At 50.4% G+C, this 22400-nt stretch overlaps 7 protein-coding genes and 1 non-coding gene across 8 annotated transcripts; 3 read left to right on the forward strand and 5 right to left on the reverse strand.

Moving 5' to 3' along the window:
- Positions 1-77: 77 nt before the first annotated feature.
- On the reverse strand, positions 78-1820 carry PFLUO_LOCUS6142 (uncharacterized protein; the record flags this gene model as incomplete). The annotated part of the gene is made up of 4 exons (XM_073783659.1): positions 78-301; positions 359-453; positions 513-891; positions 944-1820. 4 exons carry the CDS (start codon positions 1818-1820, stop codon positions 78-80), a joined length of 1575 nt encoding a protein of 524 aa, XP_073640192.1.
- A 950-nt stretch (positions 1821-2770) lies between these two features.
- Positions 2771-3890, reverse strand: PFLUO_LOCUS6143 (uncharacterized protein; the record flags this gene model as incomplete). The annotated part of the gene is made up of 2 exons (XM_073783660.1): positions 2771-3232; positions 3285-3890. 2 exons carry the CDS (start codon positions 3888-3890, stop codon positions 2771-2773), a joined length of 1068 nt encoding a protein of 355 aa, XP_073640193.1.
- A 1231-nt stretch (positions 3891-5121) lies between these two features.
- Positions 5122-5692, reverse strand: PFLUO_LOCUS6144 (mitochondrial thioredoxin; the record flags this gene model as incomplete). The annotated part of the gene is made up of 3 exons (XM_073783661.1): positions 5122-5452; positions 5522-5600; positions 5650-5692. 3 exons carry the CDS (start codon positions 5690-5692, stop codon positions 5122-5124), a joined length of 453 nt encoding a protein of 150 aa, XP_073640194.1.
- A 5072-nt stretch (positions 5693-10764) lies between these two features.
- Positions 10765-12078, forward strand: PFLUO_LOCUS6145 (uncharacterized protein; the record flags this gene model as incomplete). The annotated part of the gene is made up of 1 exon (XM_073783662.1): positions 10765-12078. One exon carries the CDS (start codon positions 10765-10767, stop codon positions 12076-12078), a length of 1314 nt encoding a protein of 437 aa, XP_073640195.1.
- A 597-nt stretch (positions 12079-12675) lies between these two features.
- PFLUO_LOCUS6146 (uncharacterized protein) lies at positions 12676-16641 on the reverse strand (the record flags this gene model as incomplete). Its single annotated transcript, XM_073783663.1, has 3 exons — positions 12676-13403; positions 13459-16136; positions 16196-16641. The coding sequence occupies 3 exons, from the start codon at positions 16639-16641 to the stop codon at positions 12676-12678; spliced, it is 3852 nt and encodes a 1283-aa protein (XP_073640196.1).
- Positions 16642-17341: 700 nt separating this feature from the next.
- PFLUO_LOCUS6147 (uncharacterized protein) lies at positions 17342-19212 on the forward strand (the record flags this gene model as incomplete). The annotated part of the gene is made up of 3 exons (XM_073783664.1): positions 17342-17365; positions 17419-17544; positions 17605-19212. The coding sequence occupies 3 exons, from the start codon at positions 17342-17344 to the stop codon at positions 19210-19212; spliced, it is 1758 nt and encodes a 585-aa protein (XP_073640197.1).
- Positions 19213-19326: 114 nt separating this feature from the next.
- On the forward strand, positions 19327-19439 carry PFLUO_LOCUS6148. Its single transcript has one exon. It is a non-coding gene; the product is annotated as a tRNA-Leu (tRNA).
- A 115-nt stretch (positions 19440-19554) lies between these two features.
- PFLUO_LOCUS6149 (uncharacterized protein) lies at positions 19555-20406 on the reverse strand (the record flags this gene model as incomplete). Its single annotated transcript, XM_073783665.1, has 1 exon — positions 19555-20406. One exon carries the CDS (start codon positions 20404-20406, stop codon positions 19555-19557), a length of 852 nt encoding a protein of 283 aa, XP_073640198.1.
- Between the last annotated feature and the right edge of the window lie 1994 nt (positions 20407-22400).

The raw sequence follows: 22400 nt of genomic DNA on the forward strand, positions 1-22400 counted from the left end.
ATATTTATATGAAGTTGGTCTGTAGGTGCAGACTGCGAAAAAGTATACGAACAAAATATACCACGAGAGATTATCTTCTAATGGCTAGAAACTGTCTCTTCATGCTCAGACTCGGCATGCCATACCTTCTCAGCATCGCCGACAATGCTGTCTCGCTGACGAGCGACACCGAGATTCGGGTTCTCTATCATGAGGTTTGCGAAGTTTGACTCGGCTGCCCAGACCCAGGGAGACTTGGCCGCAAAGAGCAGATCCATTTCCTCGAGTGTACGTCGGCTAGATTCAGGGTAGAGAGCCCATACTGACTTTTTGTTAGCGGGGTCAAGCATAAATACAAGGATCATCACAGAATGCTCACCGATCGGGATACTAATGAGATTGACAGCACCGAACACATGCAGGGTATTCTCACCTATAGAGCCGAAAATGTAGGGAAGAGCCAGGGTTAGTGATCTGGCGCATGTTAGCATCCTCTAATGAGACGGGGGTTGAGGAAGTCTCGAATAACATACCCATTGCCCAAACTCCAGCCAACAACACCCCAAGCATTTCCCTTAGCTCGCACCTTAAGCGGGAAAATTTCTGCTGGGTACAGCCACGGAACAGTTAGCCAGGTAGCACCGAAGACAAACGTGTATAGATAAACCATGGAAGTTGCTCCAACACCCCATGGCCCCTGGTTGTTGGGATGATCTAATCCACCACGAGCGAGACCACCTGCGGCAAACATGGCAATTGCTTGTCCTGCTGCTCCCCACCAAAGGGTCCAGCGGCGACCAATGCGATCGAGGGTGAAGACACAAATAAGGGTTGCGAAAGCGTAGAAAATGTTGTTCAATCCCGAAATCCACATTGTCTTCTGAGAATCGAATCCGGCGATTTTAAAGATAGCTGAGAGCACATTAACACCTCGGCAGACAGGTAAAATGTAGAGGTAGCTTACTTGGTGCGTACATGGTGACGCCAGCGATTCCCGACCAGCTTTGCAGAATCTGAAGCCAGATCACTAGCTGCACACGCCGTGCAATATGCAAATTTTCCTTGCCAATGCCAAAGAGCATATGGAGATAAGTGATATCTTCTCCTGATTCTCTCTCGAGCTCGACAATTGCCTCAATCTCCCTCATCTCTAGTATGGCAGCAAGTTCGTTCTCGGACCCGCGAAGACGCTTGAGGATATAAAGGGCTTCCTCCCGACGGCCCATCATGCAGAGCCAACGAGGTGACTCTGGGAAAGCCCAGCATGTGACCATGAGTAGAAGCAGCATGAAAATCTGGAACGCAATAGGGAATCGCCATTGGAACTCAGACGTGCCATTGTCAATGTAGCTAAGCCCGAATCCCAGCCAGTAAGCTATCACCACGCCAACGATGTTCAACGTGAATTCCATGGCGATGAACATGCCACGAGTCTCGTAATCGGCAATCTCAGAGCCATATACGGGAACAGTAGCGTTCAACACTCCGGTTCCGATGCCGTTAATTAGGCGAGACACGATCATCCACGTTGGGTTCATTGCTGTGCACTGCAGTGCGGCGCCAATTATCCCCCAGGCGGCACCGAAACCAAGGGACTTGATTCGGCCGAATCGATCACTGACATAACCACCTAGGAAGCATCCAAACAAAGTCCCCAGATAGTAAACTGAGACAATGCCTCCCTGCAGCAAAGTGTTGCTTACAGTGATTGACCCATTCTTCTCGTATCCCAATCCCATTCGGTGCACGTACGCCCGGGAGTCGTTGACTCCGCCCATCATACCCTGGTCATAGCCTGAGTGGTTCATCAGCACAAGCCATTCTAGTAGGCATGTAATCATTTGCAGGGGTACTCACCGAAGAAAAGAATTGCAAGGCCAGCAAGGGAGTTGACTGCTATCAACAGTGACTTCTTTTCTAGCCTGGAGGCGATCTTCCACTTCGCCCGCTCGTCATTCAACATTGTGAACATCATCATCTTTTGAGGAAAATAGTTCAAGTGTTGCAGTCCAAAGCAAACGGATTTTTATATTTGATGGTCTTTTGGGTGCGTCGAATAGCGCATGCTCCCCGTTATTACATGATCCTTTTATGCCCCTTATACTAAGTTACACCCTACCATGTAAGCCCCTGATTCGCTCAGACGCCTGATGGCCAAATTTGGTATAGGTTGGCCCGATCCTGGAGTCGGAACTGGGGTACGCTCGACTCGGGGACGCAGGACGCGAAACGGGGGCCGCTTCTGCTGACTGCCGGCATGTCATTGGATGATTTTCTATGGAGGATCCCCAAAGGCAAGGTTTGGTCGTCTGGGCATTGGGGAGATTGAGGAAGCCGCATGACGTATGTCGTGTGATAAAGAGGCTTTGCTAAGAAGGTGCACTTGGTACTCTGGTTCTGGAGGAAATCGCGTGCCATTCATAAGCATCAACCCATCTAAGACTTCTATTGTTCCATGTAATATATTTGATTATCTGCAAGGCAGCAGCAAGCCCAACTGGCGTCCTAGTTTTTGATTTCTTGTTCCATAATGTTGAGTCGCTTATTCACAAGTTCCCTGTACACACGCTACTTAAGCACATTCCAAAAATACCTCATATTTGGCCTGGAGAAGCCCTTGCTCGCGCATGTTGGTTACGAGGGTATACAGCTGGCTTCCTACTCGCTATTATTTCCTTACCTGATCGACAGGCTTTCTACTTTGACCATGAGAACCTTAGAATTTGACGAAAGAATGTCTTTGGCATAAACTCTAATTTATACCCTTTTTCCAATGACCTCTAGGAAATACCTAGTGGGTTTTGCCTCTCACAGTGCCGTCAATGCCTTCCAGGTCACTGTACAAACGCCATCCGTAGTCCAAGCTGGGATCATTGAAGCGAGCCTTCGCATCCAGAGTCGCGATCTGGGCCATGTCCTCAGGCTGTAACTCGAAATCGGCCTCTAAGTTCTCTTCAATCTGCCAGTCGATAACACTCTTGGGAATGACAGAGCGACCGCTGTTGATACCCCATGCAAGTACAACCTGCACGGCGCTCTTACCATACTTCTGGCCAATCTTCTTTAGAATCGGCTGGTCGATAATACGCATCATGTGCGCAATCTCCTTAGACCATCCAGTCTGTCGGTAGAAGTCGTTCATGTTGCCCAGGGGGCTGAACTGGATGACGTGGATTCCCTTTGTCTGCAGCCACTCGTTGAACCCTTTCTGCTGTAAATAGGGATGGGACTCCATTTGGTGAACAGCTGGCACCTGCCAAATTAATTAGCCTCCTGTCATTTTGCGACCGTATAGTATTACTGACCGTATAAGACTCGTTGATTAAGGACTCAATTTCGCCCATGCTGAAATTCGAAACTCCGATCGCCTTGACCTTGCCAGTTTTGGTCAATTTTTCCATCGCTTTCCATGTATCAATATACGTCGTTTCGCCGCGAACCATTCCACCATCAGCATCCCGAGGAAATCTATCAGATCCACGTTTAAAAGTGCATGGATAGTGCATCAACAAAAGGTCAACATATGGGGTATCCAGATCTCGCAGAGAGTCATCCAAGGCACGCTCTACATCATCGGGGTGGTAGTCAGTGCACCACAACTTGGTGCCAAGGAAAATGTCTTCACGAGGAACACCGCTCTTCTTGATGGCCCGTCCGACTTCCTCTTCTATGTTGTAAACCCGAGCTGTATCAATCAGGCGCATGCCCTTCTGCAAGGCCCGGCTCACGGTCTCTTCCTGAGAATCGGGGTCTTGGAATGTACCAAATCCGAGCGCCGGGATCTTCGCGCCGGTGTTGAGTGTGTAAGAGGTTGCACGAGTGGTCAGAGAGCGAGAAGAGGGTTGTCGAAATGGAAGAAATGATTTCCTGAACACCGTGGTCCGTGTTGCTTTGGCTGCAAGAGAAGCCATGATGTGAGATATGGATGCTGCCCAGCTAGCGGAGTTTCCTTTTCGCGGGGTTTCCTGCTGTCTATTGCTTTGTCCCGCGGAGTTCTGCAAGGCACATATAGACGGCTTTGTTCAGGATGGGCGAAAGTAAAGAACAGCAGGTCGATGATAGCTTTCCCTGGGTCATTGTACCTGAGCAGCGATTTAAATGTCCAGCTGCAAGGAAACGCGGAGTTGTCGATTTCGAGCAACTCTAAGCGGGGACTGATGGGAAGCCGTGCTCCCCGTGTCGGAGCAGTGAGGACGCGAGACGAGGGCCGAGTGCCAAGAAACACCCCTGACAGAATCGATGTGTTCTGAATCCCCACACCGGATCTGATTGTTGGAACTAAAAACCAGAAGCTTATCACTCATTGTATGGCTGACAGCAGACCCAGTTGTGGGAAACATAACCTTGGTTATTGATCGTTGTCTCGTACGAGGAGCAGAAGTCAATGGGTCAGACCCTGCCAAACTTCTGAAAGCTTCGCTGTCGGCTAATTGGTCAAGTATATTATGTTCAAACCAGTACAGTGGTGTTTCAAAGGTCTGAGACTCGCTGTTCACATAGGCGGCAGGTAGAGGTTTTCAGACTTTTGGAACGTCACTGTACAACAATAGTCTGCAATAACGTCATTCTATGATGTACTCCTACATCGGTATCTCTGAACTAGATAGCGGTTCAGATCTGTGCAGTATATAAGAAAATGTTGAGAAGAGTGCGTCCCAATCTATCAGTGACATTGTATCTATCCCTTTTGAAACAATTAACCTAGACGTCGTGCTACGCCACTGTACTCGGAGAAATCACTCAACCGTTCAAGAGTAGATTGGCTTTCTTGCAGTGATTAGTCCAACGCTTTCAAACATGGTTCCCAGCCTTTTCTGTCAGGGGCTGAACCAGGATGTCAGGGATAGAAAGGTCGTTAGTCGTAGAGCAAATCATCTTCCTTTATCACAGGGCACTTTGCAATCACTGACGGGCAAGGTACTGAGTGATCGACGGGATCGGGTAGATCGGCGGGGCCGAAGGCGAGAGCGAGGAGGCAACCGAGGGTGACCGGAGGGCGCGACGGCGGCATCGGCGGGGCTCCGGGGAGCCATGGCGGATGCCACAGCCTCGCGTGGAATGTAGGGCTCGTACAACATAGAAACAAGAAACAACGAATTTGCATAGCTGCCTATCTAGGCAAATTACGTTGATCATTGGCCACTAAGCTGCCTTCCCTTCGCTGGGGATATCCAAGGAACGTTTACGGTCCAGGTCGATAATTGCTTTCTCCATGGCCTTGAGATCAGCACCACGCACCCGCTGGACTTCCTTTCCATCCATCATGAATACAAAGGTCGGCATCGCAGTCACAACCATTTGCTGAGCCACCGAACGCACTTTATCGACGTCGACTTGGATAAAACGGACATTCTCGTACTTTTCGCTCAATTCGCCGACTTTCGGGGCCGCGACCTTGCAAGGGCCGCACCAGGTAGCGAAGAAGTCGACAACAACGGGGCCGGAGGAGGTGAGGGCTTTGAAGACAGCCTCGCTGTTATTCGCATAAACGTGAGAATTCAAAGATCAAAATCAAAGGATCGGGCCCATGCTGCTCTCTTACTTGTCAACGTTGGTCACCTTCCCGTGGGGCTCGGTGCTCGTGGAGGAACCCGAGTTCCGCGACATGTAGACGCGGAATGCTTGCGATAGTGTCAGATCATACGTTTGAGCTCTTCGTGCCATTCTTACCGATGTAGAGAAGTGTGAGGATCAGAATGTTCTTGAGCTCCATGGTGGGCGAGTTTGTGTCGTGTTGAAGTTGTCCGTTCGGTCGCGGGTTTAATTCGGTTAGTGGTCATGTGACTTCTATCTATACAACTCCAGCAGTAAACAAACAAGAATTGAATGTTCTAGAAGTATATGATCTCGTCTGCTTACTTACTAGGGATCTACATATATAATCGAAGCCCATTGCTCAGCGTTGGCAATGAGACCGTCTGACCAAAGATATATATTTGCTTCGGACCAGCCCCAATCATTTATTTTAACCAATTCCACGCCTCAGCCATCAGCTGTGCAGTCAGTTCGGGACGATCCGATCCCGGCAATTCCTGACTGACTTGGAATCCGTTACGGGCCATCAGCCAACCAATACAGCTATAGCTTGGACGATGACCCGTCAAGTCAAACTTGGCCGGAGGTGACGACATGGGAACAACCGGCGTAATGGTATCACGGTCATAGATAACATGCAGAGTTAACAATTTCCATTCTCCATTGACCTTTTGGAGGCGTGATATGAATCGTGTATAAGATGTGCAGTCATAATTGAGGCCTTCGAGATTGAACCGAATGTTAATGCTGCCGGTAGATTCGGTCACGGCTTTATCACCGTTCACTTGGACAACCACTGGGCAGAGAGTGTGTGTGGCATTGGCGGCGCCGCCGCGAGCCATCTTTTGGGACCCAGCAACAAATCCATCTATATCTCCCTCAAACCTGGAAACGTTGGGGAATGTATCAGAGGGCATGGACTGCGGAAATAGGCTAATGTAAGCGGGGGGTAATACCAAGTAATCTTGATCCCTGTCTTCGAGACATCTGGGTGGTAGGAATTCCGCAGGTTTTCCCACTGCGCCGTGTCTCGGTAATATCTCTCCCGAACAAGGAGTGACTTGATTTGTTGTTCCACCAACTGCTTCTCCAGGTCTTTCTCCATGTTTGCAAGAATTGAGACTATAAACTGTTGTCAAGTTAGGACAAAAGACGAATTTGGGAGGATACGCCGCTCCTTAAATATTGCTCACTAAATACTTCCCCGCAGTATGACCGGCTTGGCTATGCGGGACCTAAACGCTCATGTGGGACCTCTCGGTACATACACTATGCCGCTAACACCCTAAATCCATAGAAATTATGCACTGTGCATATAGTATTAGTAATACTTAAAACAAATTGGCCTTTATTCGCGAGTAACATCAGTCGATCGATCATCTTGAAGTGTTTCTGGTCGTCACAAGCGCCCCACATGGTGCGGTACCAATACACATTGCATTGTTACAAACACATATTGAGTGTGAGGATAAATGCACTGATTGAGAAATCAAAATAAGCATTGACTAGGCAGTAGTGCATAGCAAAAGCCAAGGTGTGCGTCACATCCATTCAGGGATAAAGGGGGGCAGATGAATCTGACGAAACATGAGACAACTCTTCATTCAGTATCAGACAATGCGTGCGATAGAAAGGTCTGATCTCGTCGAATGATAGGAAACCGCTGATTATCTGTTAAATTCAATGCAGCAGTATCTTTGAGTATCATTTGAAATAAGTATCCAAATATTAAAGTTTATAGCCAGCCCTACAGTCGCTGACTCAGGTTCTGATGTAGTTCGTGCAATAGCCTTGCATGAACAGTGGACAATGCTATATTATGCGTCAACTCTGATTATCAAGCGATCTTTTTAATTGGGCATTGCAAGGCTTCGGCATGTTTTGTGATTCAGGTAGGTATGCATGGCGCGGCTTCTGGTATGTGGAGTGTGCTGGTTCCTTGAAAGGCCCTGCAAAATCTCCAACGAGCAGCATATAAACTGGAGCATTGGCCAAGGGATAATTGCCAAGCCCGAAAGATCAACTCACAAATTCTTATTTTCTCTGGGCATTCCCAGAGCTACTCTACAATGCGTTGCGAAACTTCTACTTGCAGAGACGACTTGACACCTCAATTCCCTCCTCTAGTTCGCGTTGCAGCAAGGCAGGAAAGCCCAAAAGGCTCGTCAGCATCCATGATACGATTTTCAATATGGATATCCTTTGCTGCGTGGATTGCGAATTTCGACAATGGCTATTCCGGTGCCGTGTTAATAATGCCGGCTTTTCGAAAAGCATTCGGAACCTGCCACGAGGTCCAAAATCTAGCGACCGGAGCTGTGATACAGGAGTGCAATATTACGGCAATACAACAGTCTCTGATTAGTTTGAGCTACCTCTGTCTATCAATCGGAGCTTGTCTCTCTGGCATAGCTGGCAGATATATGGGCCGTCGATGGTCAATCCAGGTTGGAAGTGCGATGGCCATTATTGGCGCTGCTGGCATGCTTGGAACAGCAGGTAGCTTCCGCAACTATATGGTTTGCAAGTGCATCAGTGCCACAGGAATTGGGCAACTCATATCTACAAGCGTCACCTACGGTTCAGAGTGCATTGCTGCTCAGAGACGTGGTTTGGGACTTGGGATCTACAACATTGGTTTGGCAATGGGTAATTTTGCCTCATTTGCAGTGTGCATTGGGTCTGCAAAGCTGGCGCCTGACAACAATTGGCAGTGGAAAACGCCGATAATTTGTCAAATTCCTCTAGGGATCCTTCTCGGCGCTGGGATCTTGATGTTTCCCGAGTCGCCGCGCTGGCTCTTGAATAAGAACCGAGAAGAAGAAGCACGAAGGTCGTTTGGCATTTTATATCAAAGGGATCCCTACTCGCCGGAGGTGACCGCACAAGTTAACGATGTCAAAAGCCACATTGAATCCGAGCGTGGTCCTGGCACTGCCATTGAGTCCTGGCTCGCGATTTATCGACCAAAGTACATTCGTCGGACAGCTGCTTCTGCCCTTATTATGATTGGAATAGGAATTACCGGAATTCAATTTGTGCAGCCATACGCAACCATATTTCTCCGCGGGGTGGGAATAAGCAATCCATATCTGATCAACGTCATTATTGGGCTTTGCATTTTGGGTGGAGCCTGTGTTGGACCTTTTGTTGTTGAATATGGTGGGAGAAGATTTGCCCTTCTGTACGGGTTCGGCACCATGGGAGTTTGCATGCTAGTACTCTCATCTGTGAGTACAGCCTTGGGGATGGCTGATATGGTTGCCCGAATGGTGGTAGTTGTCTTTCTCTGCCTGTGGGCATTTATCTTTGGCGGAACTGTCGCTCCCAGCGCCTCTCTGGCTGCGGTGGAAATGCACAGCGTTTCTCTGCGCACCTATGGACAAGCAAACTCGATGATGCTCTTCGGGATATTTTCCTTTGCAGCCACCTTCTGGACACCTTATATGCTTGGTCCGAAATACGGCAACATGGGCCCCAATGTTGGCTATTTCTATGCTGGTGTGACTATGGTTGTAGTGACCTTGGTCTACCTGCTCGTCCCAGAGACAGCTTGTCTTACACTTGAACAGATTGACGATAGCTTCAATTCTGGAATCAAGGCATGGAAAACTTCAACTGCTCAAAATAAAAGATTGAATCGCACTGGAAGAAAAGCGCAAGAGAGTGTGACCGAAGAAGGAGTTGGGCAAAAGCCCGAGGATGAGAAGGCTGCAGATCTCTGGTGATTAGATTGTCTTTCTTTCTGTTTCTAAATATCTGTACAAATATGCTTATTACTCAATATACGAGCTAAATACAACCCTCCCGGGGCAACGCAAACGACGCAGCCCAATCTCCCCGGGACCACGCCGTAGGAAAATCGGGAATAGATCAGGAATTCACATTCATTTTGCCCTTCACCGAAGTTGCATTTTCAGTGGCGATATCGACATTCGGCTTCAAACCGTAGTATACGGAATTGGCCGAACATCGGCCAACGCAGGCGCTATATACTACCTTCGTGCGGGGAAGCTCGGTACCGCACAACTACTGTGGTACAACTCAGCCTAGGCCTTCAAATATCCTTTTTGCGTGACCAGTGTTAAAGAAGTCCAACTGAGCGAACCTTATAAGCTACGTACTGCCTTTCTATTTTTCAGCCAATGGTGCGCATTTGAAATTAAATTAATATTCTTGTCAGCTTGTAACTTACGTTTGACTCAGGGTTGAAGGCGTTCTGTCTCCACTCAAAAGCGCCCTACTCAGCATCATTAATTAGTTCACTCTACTCTCACAGAAATAACATAAAGGCAGCACTTATGCACCATATACTTGAAAAGGATATAGAGACTGACAAGAAGGCTGAGTCTCAGACGTTCACCAAGTTTACAGTTCTAGCTGTGGTCTTTCATCAAAAATTATATAGTACTAAGAGTTTTACAACATTTTTTCGCAGGGTTGTGACCAAAAAACGATGAGATTAGTTGAGAAGACTAAAATTAGGCATCAAATTGGCCTTTTTCATGATAGAAATGGATTTCCCGAGGCTCGCATCAACTGGCCGATGAGTCTTCCAAATGATTTCTGAAAGCCGACCTTCGGCCTTTTATAGAAGGGAATCTTAGAATTAAACAACTGATTTTGTTGACAACTCATCTCTTGAAGGTCGACAAAATCAACAGTTTCCTTCGTTGCCTTGACTGGACCAAAACGCTGAAGAGGCACAGGAGAAATTGCATTTTCTTATACAGCGTAGACCTTATATCTACATCTGTCAATTTATCTATTTAGTTGTCATACAAGTCAGCAGCGGCTTCGTTTAGGATCCGGCCGATATTGGACGATTCGCCGATTTTGACCAACTGGCCGATGCCCAGGTTGGCGCATGGACCTTCCAGGAACATAAACCAAATATTCAATCCTTTACAAAATGAAACCATTGTCTTCCAAGTTGAGGGGGTCCGATGCGAAGAACCGAGGCTCCCTGGAACATGGGGTATTGGGCGCTGCCCAGACATAAAGGGGGATTTATGTACTCAAAAGAGCGGTTCTCCCATGTATAGCTCCCTCAGACTTTGGCCGATCTCGTTCCTTTTCGGTCTCTTTCACAAATAACACCACATCGCACTCAGAATGAGATCCTCTCCCGAAAAAGATGAATTTGAAATAAACCACCTTGACAATATTGAAGCCCATATACCCGGTGACGAGTTTACCGAACATGAAAAAAAAAAGATCATTCGGTGCGTCGATAGACGCCTTGTAACCATGTGCGGTCTCACAGCCTGCGTCAGTTTGATGGACCGAACGAATATCTCTAGCGCCGCAATTGCGGGTATGAACGAAGACCTGCAGTTAAACGAGGGCAACCGAAATTCGGTCGTGGTGCTCGTGTTCTTCATCACCTATGTGCTTGGGCAAGTACCTGCCACAGCCACAGTGCGCAAATTCGGGGCAAGGTGGTTCTTATCTACCCTTGTCCTGTTGTGGGGAGTTACCATGATTGCCTTTGGCTTCGCGCATACCTGGCAACAGATGACAGCCCTTCGCTTGCTCCTCGGCCTTTTTGAAGGCGGGTTCTTCCCAGGCATCATCTTCCTGCTTTCGACTTGGTATGTTCGGTACGAGTTACAAAAACGATATGCAGGATACTATATTATTGGAATGGTTGCATCGGCATTCTCCGGAATTCTCTCCTTCGGCCTGATCCAAATGCAAGGCGTTGGAGGCCTAGACGGCTTCCGCTGGATTTTCATCATTGAGGGGATTCTGACGTGCCTCGTGGGCTGTCTATGCTACTCCTTTCTGCCCGATTTTCCTGATTTTGAATGCAAGTCGACCTCCAGAATGAGTTTCCTCAGCCATGCTGAGTGCATGTTCATGATCCATCGTGTCCAACAAGATCGAGGCGACCAAGACGTAGAGGAATTTCGATGGGTCAAGTTCTTCGCGCCAGCTTTGGACTTGAAGGTCTGGGCGTTCGCCCTCATATTCTGCGCCGCCACAGCAGTGTGCTACTCCATCGCATACTTTCTTCCGATCATATTGTCGGGCAGCCTGGGGTTTAGTGTGGGCGCATCTCAGTGCCTAGTTGCACCTCCCTATGCCTTTGCCGGGATTGTGATGGCCGCAGAGGCCTGGGTTGGAGATCGTTACCACATCCGCGGTCCAATCATCGTGGTCAACTGCCTCATGGCTATCTGTGGGCTTGCCCTGATGGCCTATGGCCAGTCAGCCGTGGTGCAGTTTGTCGGTTGCTTCTTGCTTACGGCTGGAGGTAATTCGAGTATCCCATGCGTTATTACTTACCAGGCGAACAACATTAGAGGCCAGTGGAGCCGGGCTTTCTCCAGTGCCTCAATTGTTGGCTTCGGTGGTATTGGTGGAATTGTGGGCGGGCTTATATTTCGTACCCAGGATGCACCACGTTATATTCCTGGCACTTGGGCAAGTATTGGTCTGATGCTGCTGGTAATAGTACTTGTCGCTGCCCTCAGTGTCTACTTTCATGTACAAAACAGACGGGCAGACAGAGGGGAGACTGTTCTAGAGGGCTATGAAGGGTTTCGGTATACCATCTAGGAACTCAACAATCCCCGAAAACTCATAGGATAGTGGCAAAAGAGAACCCATTTCACTAGAGATGTTTTAAAGGCTGTAGACTGAAACCATCAAAGTAGAAAAATTGGAACGCCAATGGGACAAATTACAAACAGGTTGGGATCGGACCCGCTCTGGCGTACATTGGTATAGACAAGGCAGTTGGCACTTATATACAGGTAATGAGAACCTCGCTCCTCCGCGATCAGGGCAGGATCGAGTAGCGATAGAAATGATTGTGGGAGACTGAGTCAGGCTAAACGCAGTGAAAACAAATGTCAACAATTGGGTAACAAGGCTCTGCTTGAGGCCTGAAGTGGAAAAGTCCCATGTGACTTAAGAGTTTTCGGGTGCAAGAAGCCATCATCAGGAACATGAGCAAATATGAAAAGAAACCTGGAAGGAGGAAAAGGAACGAGAGGGGCAGTGTCAGTGATGCAAGCTGCAATGGTGAAAACGCTTAAATCGCTCTCAAACCCAAAAAAGAAGACATAAACAATACAGAGAAGAGAAAAGAAATATCCAGTAAGGTGTACGGGGGAGAGCCCTGGAATAGGCCTAAGGTATTGAGTCGAGCCCTCACAGTTCGGGCCGGATCGTCTCTTCGTCAACGGCCAATCGCTCCTTGTTCTTGCTTACCATCTCCTCCAGGACATCGAGCCGTTGGCGAGTGGTCCGAATTGCATGGTCCATCTCTCGATCGGAGACCCGCTCCTCGCGCAGTCGAGCATTTAGCTCGCGCTCATCTGCGCTATTGAATCGGGAGGACCTGCGGCTAGAGGATGACCCAGATGATCGATGGGTAGCGACATTCGGGAAGACCATCCCGTCCATGCCCACGCGGTCTTCCAGCCAAGTCCAGAGCTCGCTTTCTTCGCGCCGCCACATTTCCTCGTATGCAGCCAGGCGTTGAGGTAAGTTGTGTCCTGGGCAGCCAACATCATGCGAGAGCATAGACGACCCTGACGGGGACCGGAAAAACACCATATACAGCAGAACACCGATGACCAAGATTGCAATATTGCCGCTCCATAGAGGCTTAAATAAGCTGGCAAAGGGCTCGAGGATCGGACGAACAGGCTCGAGTAAGCCCCAAGATTGCGCCTGGCCTGCATTGGCATCCCCTGCTGCCTTCAATGAAGTTCCGGCAGACGCCTCACGAGCTGCCGCGTCACCCTTCTTGCGCCGGCCTTTGGTTCGCCCAGTAGCTGCACGCCCGCGAGGAGGGACAACACCCATCTTGAGAGCCTTGACCAGCTCGTTGCCAAATGTAGTCTGGCCATCGATTGCACCTTTCTCAATCGGACCTATGAACTAATCAGTATCTAACGCTTCTGGAATCTCCGTAGGAAATTGACTTACCCTTCAACCAACTTTTGCCCGTCCACTCGATTGTACAGGTCATGAGAAAGCGCATTTGGTTACCAGCAGCCCAGGTGAAGAGATATTTGGTTTTGGTGGAAAAAACGTTTCCACTAGGCACATCGGGGGTCTGAGTAGTCAACGTGACGAGGACGGCTTTTTCTAGGTCCAGGAAGTCCAAGTTTTCTGTACTGATACATTTCGTCTGCCTGGGCCCGATGGAGCCGGGGAGAGGCTTGATGTATGAGTACTTCCGGATCCGGGTTTCATTGGTAAGGCCTTTCAGCCCTCCCTCGAATTGTAGCTCGCCGGACTTTTGATTCTCAACCAGGAACTTGGTCATGAAACCTCCAGACGCGGGACCGAAAACTAGGGAGTATACCTTCCCAAGTGGTGCCGGAATCAACTCATCTTTGATAACCTTCTCGTACTGTCCATCGGACTCCGTATATTCGGTGGGTGCATGTGTAGGCGGACCGGGGAAATCATTTTCAGCATCCTTGGTGGGCGATGATTTGTTGCCATTCTTGGCTTCGCCATTCGACCCAGCAGCAGGTGGCGACCCGTTCGCAGTCGACAATAAGCCAGAAGTCTGGCGGCTCAATCTGCCTTTTGCTGGCAAAGATGTTGAGCTACCGTTCATGCTCGCATCTCCAGCTTCGAATAGGCTATCGGCGTTGTCGTCTTCTTCATCCTCGTCGTAGATGTCGTCTTCGTCCGACAACTCAGTCTCCGAATCACTGTCGCCAACCTTCTCTGTCTTGTCACCGGTACCCGCAACACGGGTTCCGTTTACAGAGCTTTTGAGCGAAGGATGGTTGATCTTCCAAATATTGACCATTAGATCATAAGTGGACTCGCGGCTAAGTAAACTGCGGAAGGTATGCCGCGCGTGTAGAGTCTGGATGGCGATTGCATTCGGGAAGACCATTGCGGTGTTTTCTTTCTCCACCGCCACAACTTCATCAAAACTGATCACAAGCGTAGTAACCCAGCCGAGAATGTTGCTAGAGAAACAGATATGGCCTTCGGAGACATAGATGCGACCAGCCAAGATGATTTCTCGTTGCAGTGCACAGCTGTAATCCTCGATCAAGTAATCATCTTCCGGAACACTTCGGAAAAGCTGGTGGAAGTCCCTATTGCGCTTCTTGCTCGCGACAGCAAAACCGGTCAGGCGAGGAACACTGGAGTTAGCACCAGATACACCCAATGCAAGTGTACTGCCAGGGGCAGCGATCGTCGATCCTGTCGCCCCAGAAGAGCCCCGGTGCCTCCGAGCCTGTCGGCTGCGGATACTATCATTGCGTTTGATACCACCAAGGTCGCCGTCAATGATACTGCCGGTCGGAGGAGTATGATCACCAGTAATCGTACCGTCTCCTGGAAGGGAGATTGTAGATTGAACATCAACAGCCTCTTCGATTGGCGGACCGGTCAAGGTGGGCTCTGAGGGCTTCTCGTAGGCCATGTGCACCGCGTGTGCTGCACGCTTGTCTTCGAGTTTGGCAGCCGCCGCGTCTCGCTGATAGACAGCAGTGTTTCGCCGTTTCTCAGTGGGCGAGCCGGGCTTGGTAACCACAACCCCGTCAGCGGTAGAGATCACCTCGCCGGGGGGTGCATCAATATCCAAATGGCTGAAATTTAGATCACCGGCCCCAAGGGTCTCCACAGTCGTCGATTTCCCCTCTTCGCTTTTGCTGGACGTTTGATCGGCCTCATCATTAGTAGATTCGACAGAAGGGTTGTTCGCAGAAGCAGTGGCGCTCTGAGAGACGGGTCGATTCTTTTGTTGGGTGCTGAGGGTGTTGCTCAATGAAGATGCTGCGTTCTGGGCGACAGAGAACACCGATGAAAAGAAGCCACTCTGTTGATGAGCAAGGGGCTTTGCCTCTTCGAGGGGACTCAGTGATGTCGAAGTAGACAATTTGCTCGGGCCATGAGCCGCAGAAGCAGATCTCACTCGTCGATGTGAAATCATGTTCCCAGAGGGGCTCACTGTGATCCCTGCCGAGGAAAAGGAGTTCCGGGGTTTGATTGATTCGGGGGAGCCTGTCTCATTGGGCATCTTTTGGGAACTGAGCGGGCGATTCTCAGTGGGCGTTGGTGGGGTCACTGTTGTTTCCGGTGCGGGGAGGCTTGGCTGGCGTGGAGTAGTCGGCATCGGGCTTTTGCCAGGGGGATTTTCAGAAGACGGAGGCCTTTCTTCTGCGCCTGGCTTTTCCTCCGTAAGGTCGGTCCGAATGGGCGCTGGCATAGGCGGGGCAGGATCCGGGTTCGGCTGAGCTCGTTTTGATGACACGCTGCTTCGCCGACTGCTAAACAGACTCCGCCCACTTCGGTTCCCCCCCGACTTGGATGATGCACGTTCTGAGTCCTCATTGGCACTTTTTTTGTCTGGTGATGAGGAAATAGCTTCCTTGAAACGTTTTGCTGCTGAAGCACGCCTACTCCCATTGGGATCTGTCGGAATATCTAGGGTTGTTTGGGTTGCAGATCTTGGGAGACTCTCGCTTGTGTTTGACTCCGAGCCAGTCGCACTCGGGCCGCTCACTACAGAGTCCAGATCGGCATGAGCCCCGTCAGGGTAAGTCGGGTCGACAGAGGTGGTCTTGATGAGCGGAGAAGAGAGGGTGTAGAAACCGGAATGCGAGTTGTGAGAGGTGAGAGGGGGAGTTCTAGGCAAATTGGCAGAGCCAGTTAGAAGCGGTCTTTGGAGAACAAGGATACGACTCACTTGTCAGGCTCGGAGTCATCTGTCAGTAAGTTGATCACATCACCTTCCGGTGGTACCGAATCGACGGTTACGGATGACGAGGAGGTAGCCGAGGTGCTACCTCGAGACTCATTCGACCGACTCGCCTGTAAGGATCGTTCCACCACTCCGCTTAACACCGGCGGCAGATCCTCCACTGGTTTTTGACTGTTCTTTCTCTCCTTTCGCCTCCGACGTGCGTTCAACAGTTTGGAGAGACCGCTGGAGCCAGCCTTGGCGGAATCCCCTGCCTCTCCATCCTGGGTTTTCGGTCTTTCGATACTGGACGCGACGGATGACTGCTCGTTACTCCGGCCGGAGCTCGGAATCGCCTCCGAGTCCGCTGGAACCGTGTTCGAGCGACGGGACCTGCTGTTGCTCCCGATGCTGGAAGGTGGGGAGTCCTGGGGGGGCGATGAATCCTCCATGGTTCCGATCAGAGGGACACAGGGGGTGGGGGGGGGGGGCAATGCGTTTGACTTCGGCTGTGACTGATACCCGTCCAGGAGATTAGCGACGGACGAGATCAGAGACAAATGGCGATGACCACAGCATGGAATGTGGTACACGGTACTGTGTCTAGGTGGACATGGGCATGATGATCAAAGGGAAACACCGCAGCAGCGACAGAGGTGAGGCAGGAAGCAATTGGCGACGTAAGAGGGGAGTGGTCTCCGCACCTTAGTCAGCTCCAGTCACTTTCGTTGGTAACTAACTACTTAATCTCAACTATCACAGGGAAACAGTTTCTTCTTATTCGTTACTACTCTACGAGCATGAGTTAATTAGTATTTTGCTGCATTGGTGAAACGGCCTAGGTGTAGTTTCCTCGTCAGTCGCTGCAGGAATGTGGATGTCACATCGGGGCGGCCGTCCGTAGCCTGAAAGCAGTAACTACCGTCACCCACTATCGTCTCAGGTTGCTTCGGGGCCAGAGCCTAGATTAATTAAGTAGTGGAGCATCGAATCGCAACAAGAAATAGCACCCTGGTATATCGGGCGGATTATTAGGTATTGTTGTTCCTAGTATGAGAGGCGCATGTGACCTGCGCACCATACACACCGACCGATACCGCCGGCGCATGGCGTCACTTCCCTCCGACGGACTTCCCTCTTGCGCGCCCTGTCATGGAGGCCGCACCACTCACCTTGGTATGCTGAACTGCCTATATGCCTGCTTCTTGCCGCTGACTTCATCCATCTAGGCGCATACCCACGCCCGAAATGCGGTGCTCGAGACTCGCAAGTCCAACCCGGTGGCCGCCAGCGAGGAACACGATCTGGCGGCGGGTGAATTTGCCACTGCAGCTCAGAGTAGCATTGATCACGAAGTGAGTTTGGCTTCTAGACTCCTCCGTTATTTTCACCTCTGACCGGTAGATGTCCCGAAGGCTCTACGTACCCTCCGGCTACTCGAAAGCCACCACAAGAAGCTCGCGGAGATCCTAAGATTCCAGCATGAACATCCAGTTAGCGCCAATTCAGAAGCCACGACTGATACTGCACTCCCGAATCCCGCGGCTCAGCCATCCTCACCAGACGTCGGGGCCATGAAGACCACACATATCACCCCAGATACCCAGAACCAGCCTCCGAGGCTGCCGGGGAATGCCCGCGTGTCAAGTCGGGAGTCTTCCTCGATCGCCAGTGACCTCGCATCTGCACGAGGTATCCCGGCTCACCCGAGGCGTGCATCGCCTGTATCGCCAACTCTGTCCTCTCAGCAGGCCGGAGCGAAGATGGCAGAAGCGCCATCAAGAATCAAGGCGGGAGACTCGAGATGGCAAGAGGTTCCGATTAAGGGACGACGAGGCCGTGCATCCACGCCTCGACAACCGTGGTCCCCTCCCTTGCCCAACGCTGCGGAGGTTGCCTCCCAACAAGCGGTGCCTCCGAGTACCGCGGGCTCAGTCTCCCCGAAGAACACGACTTCAATGGCCGATGAGCCATTCCAACGTTTCTATTCAACATTTGAGGGTCTTATTTCTAGGATTTCTGCGCCACTGGCCTTTGCCGGACTCCCTCTTGGGCCTGAGGAGCCTAAAAAAGCGACCCCAGCAGGTCGGAAAACTGCTGCTGAAGCGAAACTGGACCGTCATCACGCAACTTCGGATCGGTCGACTGCTTCGGCTGAGCCAGATGTGAGTCGACTCTTCTCGCGAGCTGCGCTGCGATCGATTCAGGACACTCCTGGGACAAGTCCAGGAAACCCAAATGAATCGTTCTACGTTGTCCCTACTACGGGTGGCACGATGTCTTATGCGGGCATCTTGACACGGGCGGAGAAGGAAGCCCGTAGGAACAGTCTGGAGGATGCCGATGATGACTTTGTGGATGCACGCGAGACCCCTTCTTCCCCAGAAGTACGCCAGGGCTCCAATTCACGAACCTTGCGGAGGGGAGCTACCGAGAAGATCACCAACCTCCAAAACCCCAAGACTCTTGAAGAACTGCAGATGGAGAATCAAGCACTGAAGCATCTGTCCGACACGCTTTCAAAACGACTGCATATGTGGGAGGTCAACGCCCAGTCGTCATCTCTGGCATTACAGCAGTCGCTGAGGGCGATGCACCACCACAATGTCCCGTCTCCAGAACACGCTTCATCCACCGCTACATCTCCGACAGCTCAACTTTCTAGCGCTCCAGCCATGTCGGAATCAGACCCGCGGGTCAAAGAACTGGAAGAGATCGTTCGCCGCGGTGAGCAGGAGCTAGAGCGCGTTGGCCGTGAGAACGCAAAGTTGACGAATGTGCTTGGACGGTACCGAGACCGCTGGGAAAAACTGAAGGAGGGCGCCAAGACCCGGCGAGCAGAGGGCCGGCAAGGTGGTGATGGCCAAAGCAATCCGCCAGCGGCCAGCCCTAACACGCCCAAGATATCAGAAGGCACGGTCTCTCCAACCCTCGATACGGGAGCGAGTCCCAAAGCGGCATCTCGCGTGGAGGATAGCCCTGCGGCAGAGGCCGGGCTCCACATGGATATCGGAGATACTTAGCCTTCTGTATCAGGCATGTTCGTACTTGTTCCGTGCTTTACGCTGCCTCGGTTGAGAATACAGCAAGGTACCTCGGGATCGTGGTCCAGCCGGATTGAATGTCCTAAGCATCCCGGCAAGATGGCCGAGTTGGTCTATGGCGCACGGTTCAGGTCCACCCGAATCCGATTGTTATCATCAATCTCCGTGTCTCGAAAGGGGCGTGGGTTCGAATCCCACTCTTGTCATTCTGTTTTTTTTTGCCACCTGGGGATTTGATTCAATTATCCCATTATGAGTTTATGATAGATGTATACATATGATCTAGCGACTTGCTTTTCACACCCTGAAAGTTGCCAGCCCTCACCAAAAGTAGGAAACAAGTAAGGCTAGCCCTACAACCATCACACCTCCGAAGACCAACATGTTCCTCGCAGCCCGCCGATGATGCATCTCCATGGTCGTAGCAATGCGCTCCGCCCACGCCTTGGGCGGGTTCCCATTCGGAAAATCCAATTGCGGCACCTCCTTGCCCAAAAACCGGCACAGCGGCTCCCAGCCGTCATCAACAGACCACTCCAGGAATTGATGATCAGGTAAACCCAATCCCCGGATAGAAGCAACATGCTGGTCATACACCCACTTCCCATTAGAAAGAAAACTCCCCCGAAAAAACCGCGGCATCATCGTCCGACACATCGCCTGCCGAACCCAGAACAACTCCGCGCTAAACCACGACTTGCACCAGTCCCAGTCCACGGGGTTCGAGTCAAAATAGCCCATTGTCTGCTGCATGCTGTGGTACCAGCCATCGAGATCACGGCGCACGTTCAGAATTACTTTGGCGTCTGGGTACGCCGCGATGAGCTCGGGTGCAAACTCCGCTGCTAGCAGGTCACTCACGCCGACGCTGTCGCCCAGAATTGTGTCGAAGTCTTCTGCGGTAAGCTTGGCAGATTGCGGGCCCGAACTTGGCGTCGTGGTGTATTTCTTCTGGAGCAGGCGGTATGTCGCTTCTAGTGAGCTGGGCGGTAGGATCGTGTCGAAGCCATGGTATGTATGATCGAAGCCGAGGATGTGTAATGCTTCTCGTAGCGATTCGGTTCCTGACCTGGATATTCCTACTGCTAGCACTTCCATGGGCCTTTGGCGTTTGCCTGCTGGTACAGGGAGGCCGTAGACGGCATGTAATAGCCAGTCTGGTATGAATTTCATTTTGTGCGGCTGTTGTTTAAGAGAGAGATGTATCAACGCGTTTATATGGCTGCTGACAGCGGCGCATTTGTACTATTTTGGATGCTGGGGGCCTAAAAGTCGTCGATCTACCCCCTTTCACGGAATAACGACGAGGCCATGCCAAGGCGATCTGCAATGCGCCTAGGTACTGTAGAACATTGGCAAGGGCGAGCAACCGTTAGTATGGTTATCATTGATTGCAAAACTGATACATGCGACCGCGCGCCCTGGCGTGGAGAACAGGGCTTCCCGTCCGCTCAGCCGTACTTGAGCCTATTACTGAATACGGCCAACTGTCAATGCGCCCTTAGCTCTGAGATGGTGACGATCTTTTTCTTGGGGTGAGTGTGGGTGATATGCCGGAGGATCCTGGAGACTAGAGTGAGAGAGGTGAGAACAGGGTGAGAACGAGATGAGAATTCTCATGCTAAGGTGGCTACTCCCCACTTGTAACGGGCCAGGGCCGCTATTTAATCTTGGAGTCAATAATAGGCGTGTTACTAGCACATAAATGGCTGCCTGAAGCCAGCTCGAGGTAGCAGATTGTTTCTGGATGAGAGAGTGGATGGCTCTACTCTATAGCTTAAGTTCCACATCAAAGACCAAGTCAAATAGTCGTAGCTAGATTTCAAATATCTACTATCGGGTTTCCTTAGGATACCTCGCTCGCTCTATAGAGTAATTTCTAGTATTGGTGTAGCGATTTAATTCATCGACCGATTGTACTAGTACTATGCAAAGAAGCAATCATTCTTATGGTCAAAAACTTCATCACTCATTCCCAGCATAGAAGTGTTACCGGTCTAAAGAAGGTAAATCATGCCTCATTTGTCATATTGGGTAGTGTGGCCGAGTGGTATGTTCTAACACTTAATCTCACCACAAACGTCTTCTAACAATTATTTCAGGTCTAAGGCGTACGACTCAAGGGATCCCTTACCTTCCTAAGGAAGGTGTCTTCGTATGGCGCAAGCCGCGTGGGTTCGAATCCCACCGCTATCATATTTTTTTTTTCCCTGCCTACCAGCAGAGTAGCCTTTTAATGCGACCGTTTGTTCAGTGCCACCATATAAATTACTAAGGTACTAAGGTGTTCCAATCCGACTAAGGTGTTCCAATCCGACTAAGGTGTTCCAATCCGACTAAGGTGTTCCAATCCGACTAAGGTGTTCCAATCCGACTAAGGTGTTCCAATCCGACTAAGGTGTTCCAATCCGACTAAGGTGTTCCAATCCGACTATTTTGCCATTCCTCACTCGCGATCGGACTGTCGCTGACCCCCATCCACACTGGTTCCGGCTTCTGCTGAGTGATACATGGGGCGCAATTCATACTGTCATTGCTGAACCAAGAAGTAGTAATAATCTCTATATCTACTATGTTATCATGATTCTGAATAGATTTCTTCAACACAATTTCAGTCCGGCACTAAGAGCAGCCCCGAGATAGGTTGAAGACATGTCTGGTTCTCGGGCTTATCAACGGGAAAGAATTTGTATGAAGATAAATTATCCCTTGAATCCTAACGTAGAAGTTAAAAGGGGCCATCCTCCAGGATTTCCCTGTGGCAGAAGATGGCCGAAGGCCATCTGCGAACGCCCCCTTGGGGCGAACCCTCAGGGGCGCAATTCTAAGCATATATATTTAGAGCGCATCTCCCGCCGAATGTGTTTCGCCAGAAGGCGACCAGGACGGCGGCTTGAATTTCGGCCTCAAAATGTTGTTCAAAGTTTCTGGAACATTATGGGAAGCTATTTTTTATGAATTCGACGAACCGCGGCCAAGAGGAGATGGGTTGAAAGACGCTTGTGGCTCAGAATGGTCCGGTCTTGTCGTCAAACGGAGCAAGGGAAAAGAAGCATTTCATGGCGGAAAGGTGAGGCACATGCTCGAACACGGTTATGTTCCCAAAGTATACAAGGATCTTTGGATACCACCAAGCGAGGAATACCCAAGAGGCGAGTCACTCGTCG

The sequence above is a fragment of the Penicillium psychrofluorescens genome (genome assembly GCF_964197705.1).
Source record: "Penicillium psychrofluorescens genome assembly, chromosome: 4".
Classification (NCBI taxonomy): domain Eukaryota; kingdom Fungi; phylum Ascomycota; class Eurotiomycetes; order Eurotiales; family Aspergillaceae; genus Penicillium; species Penicillium psychrofluorescens.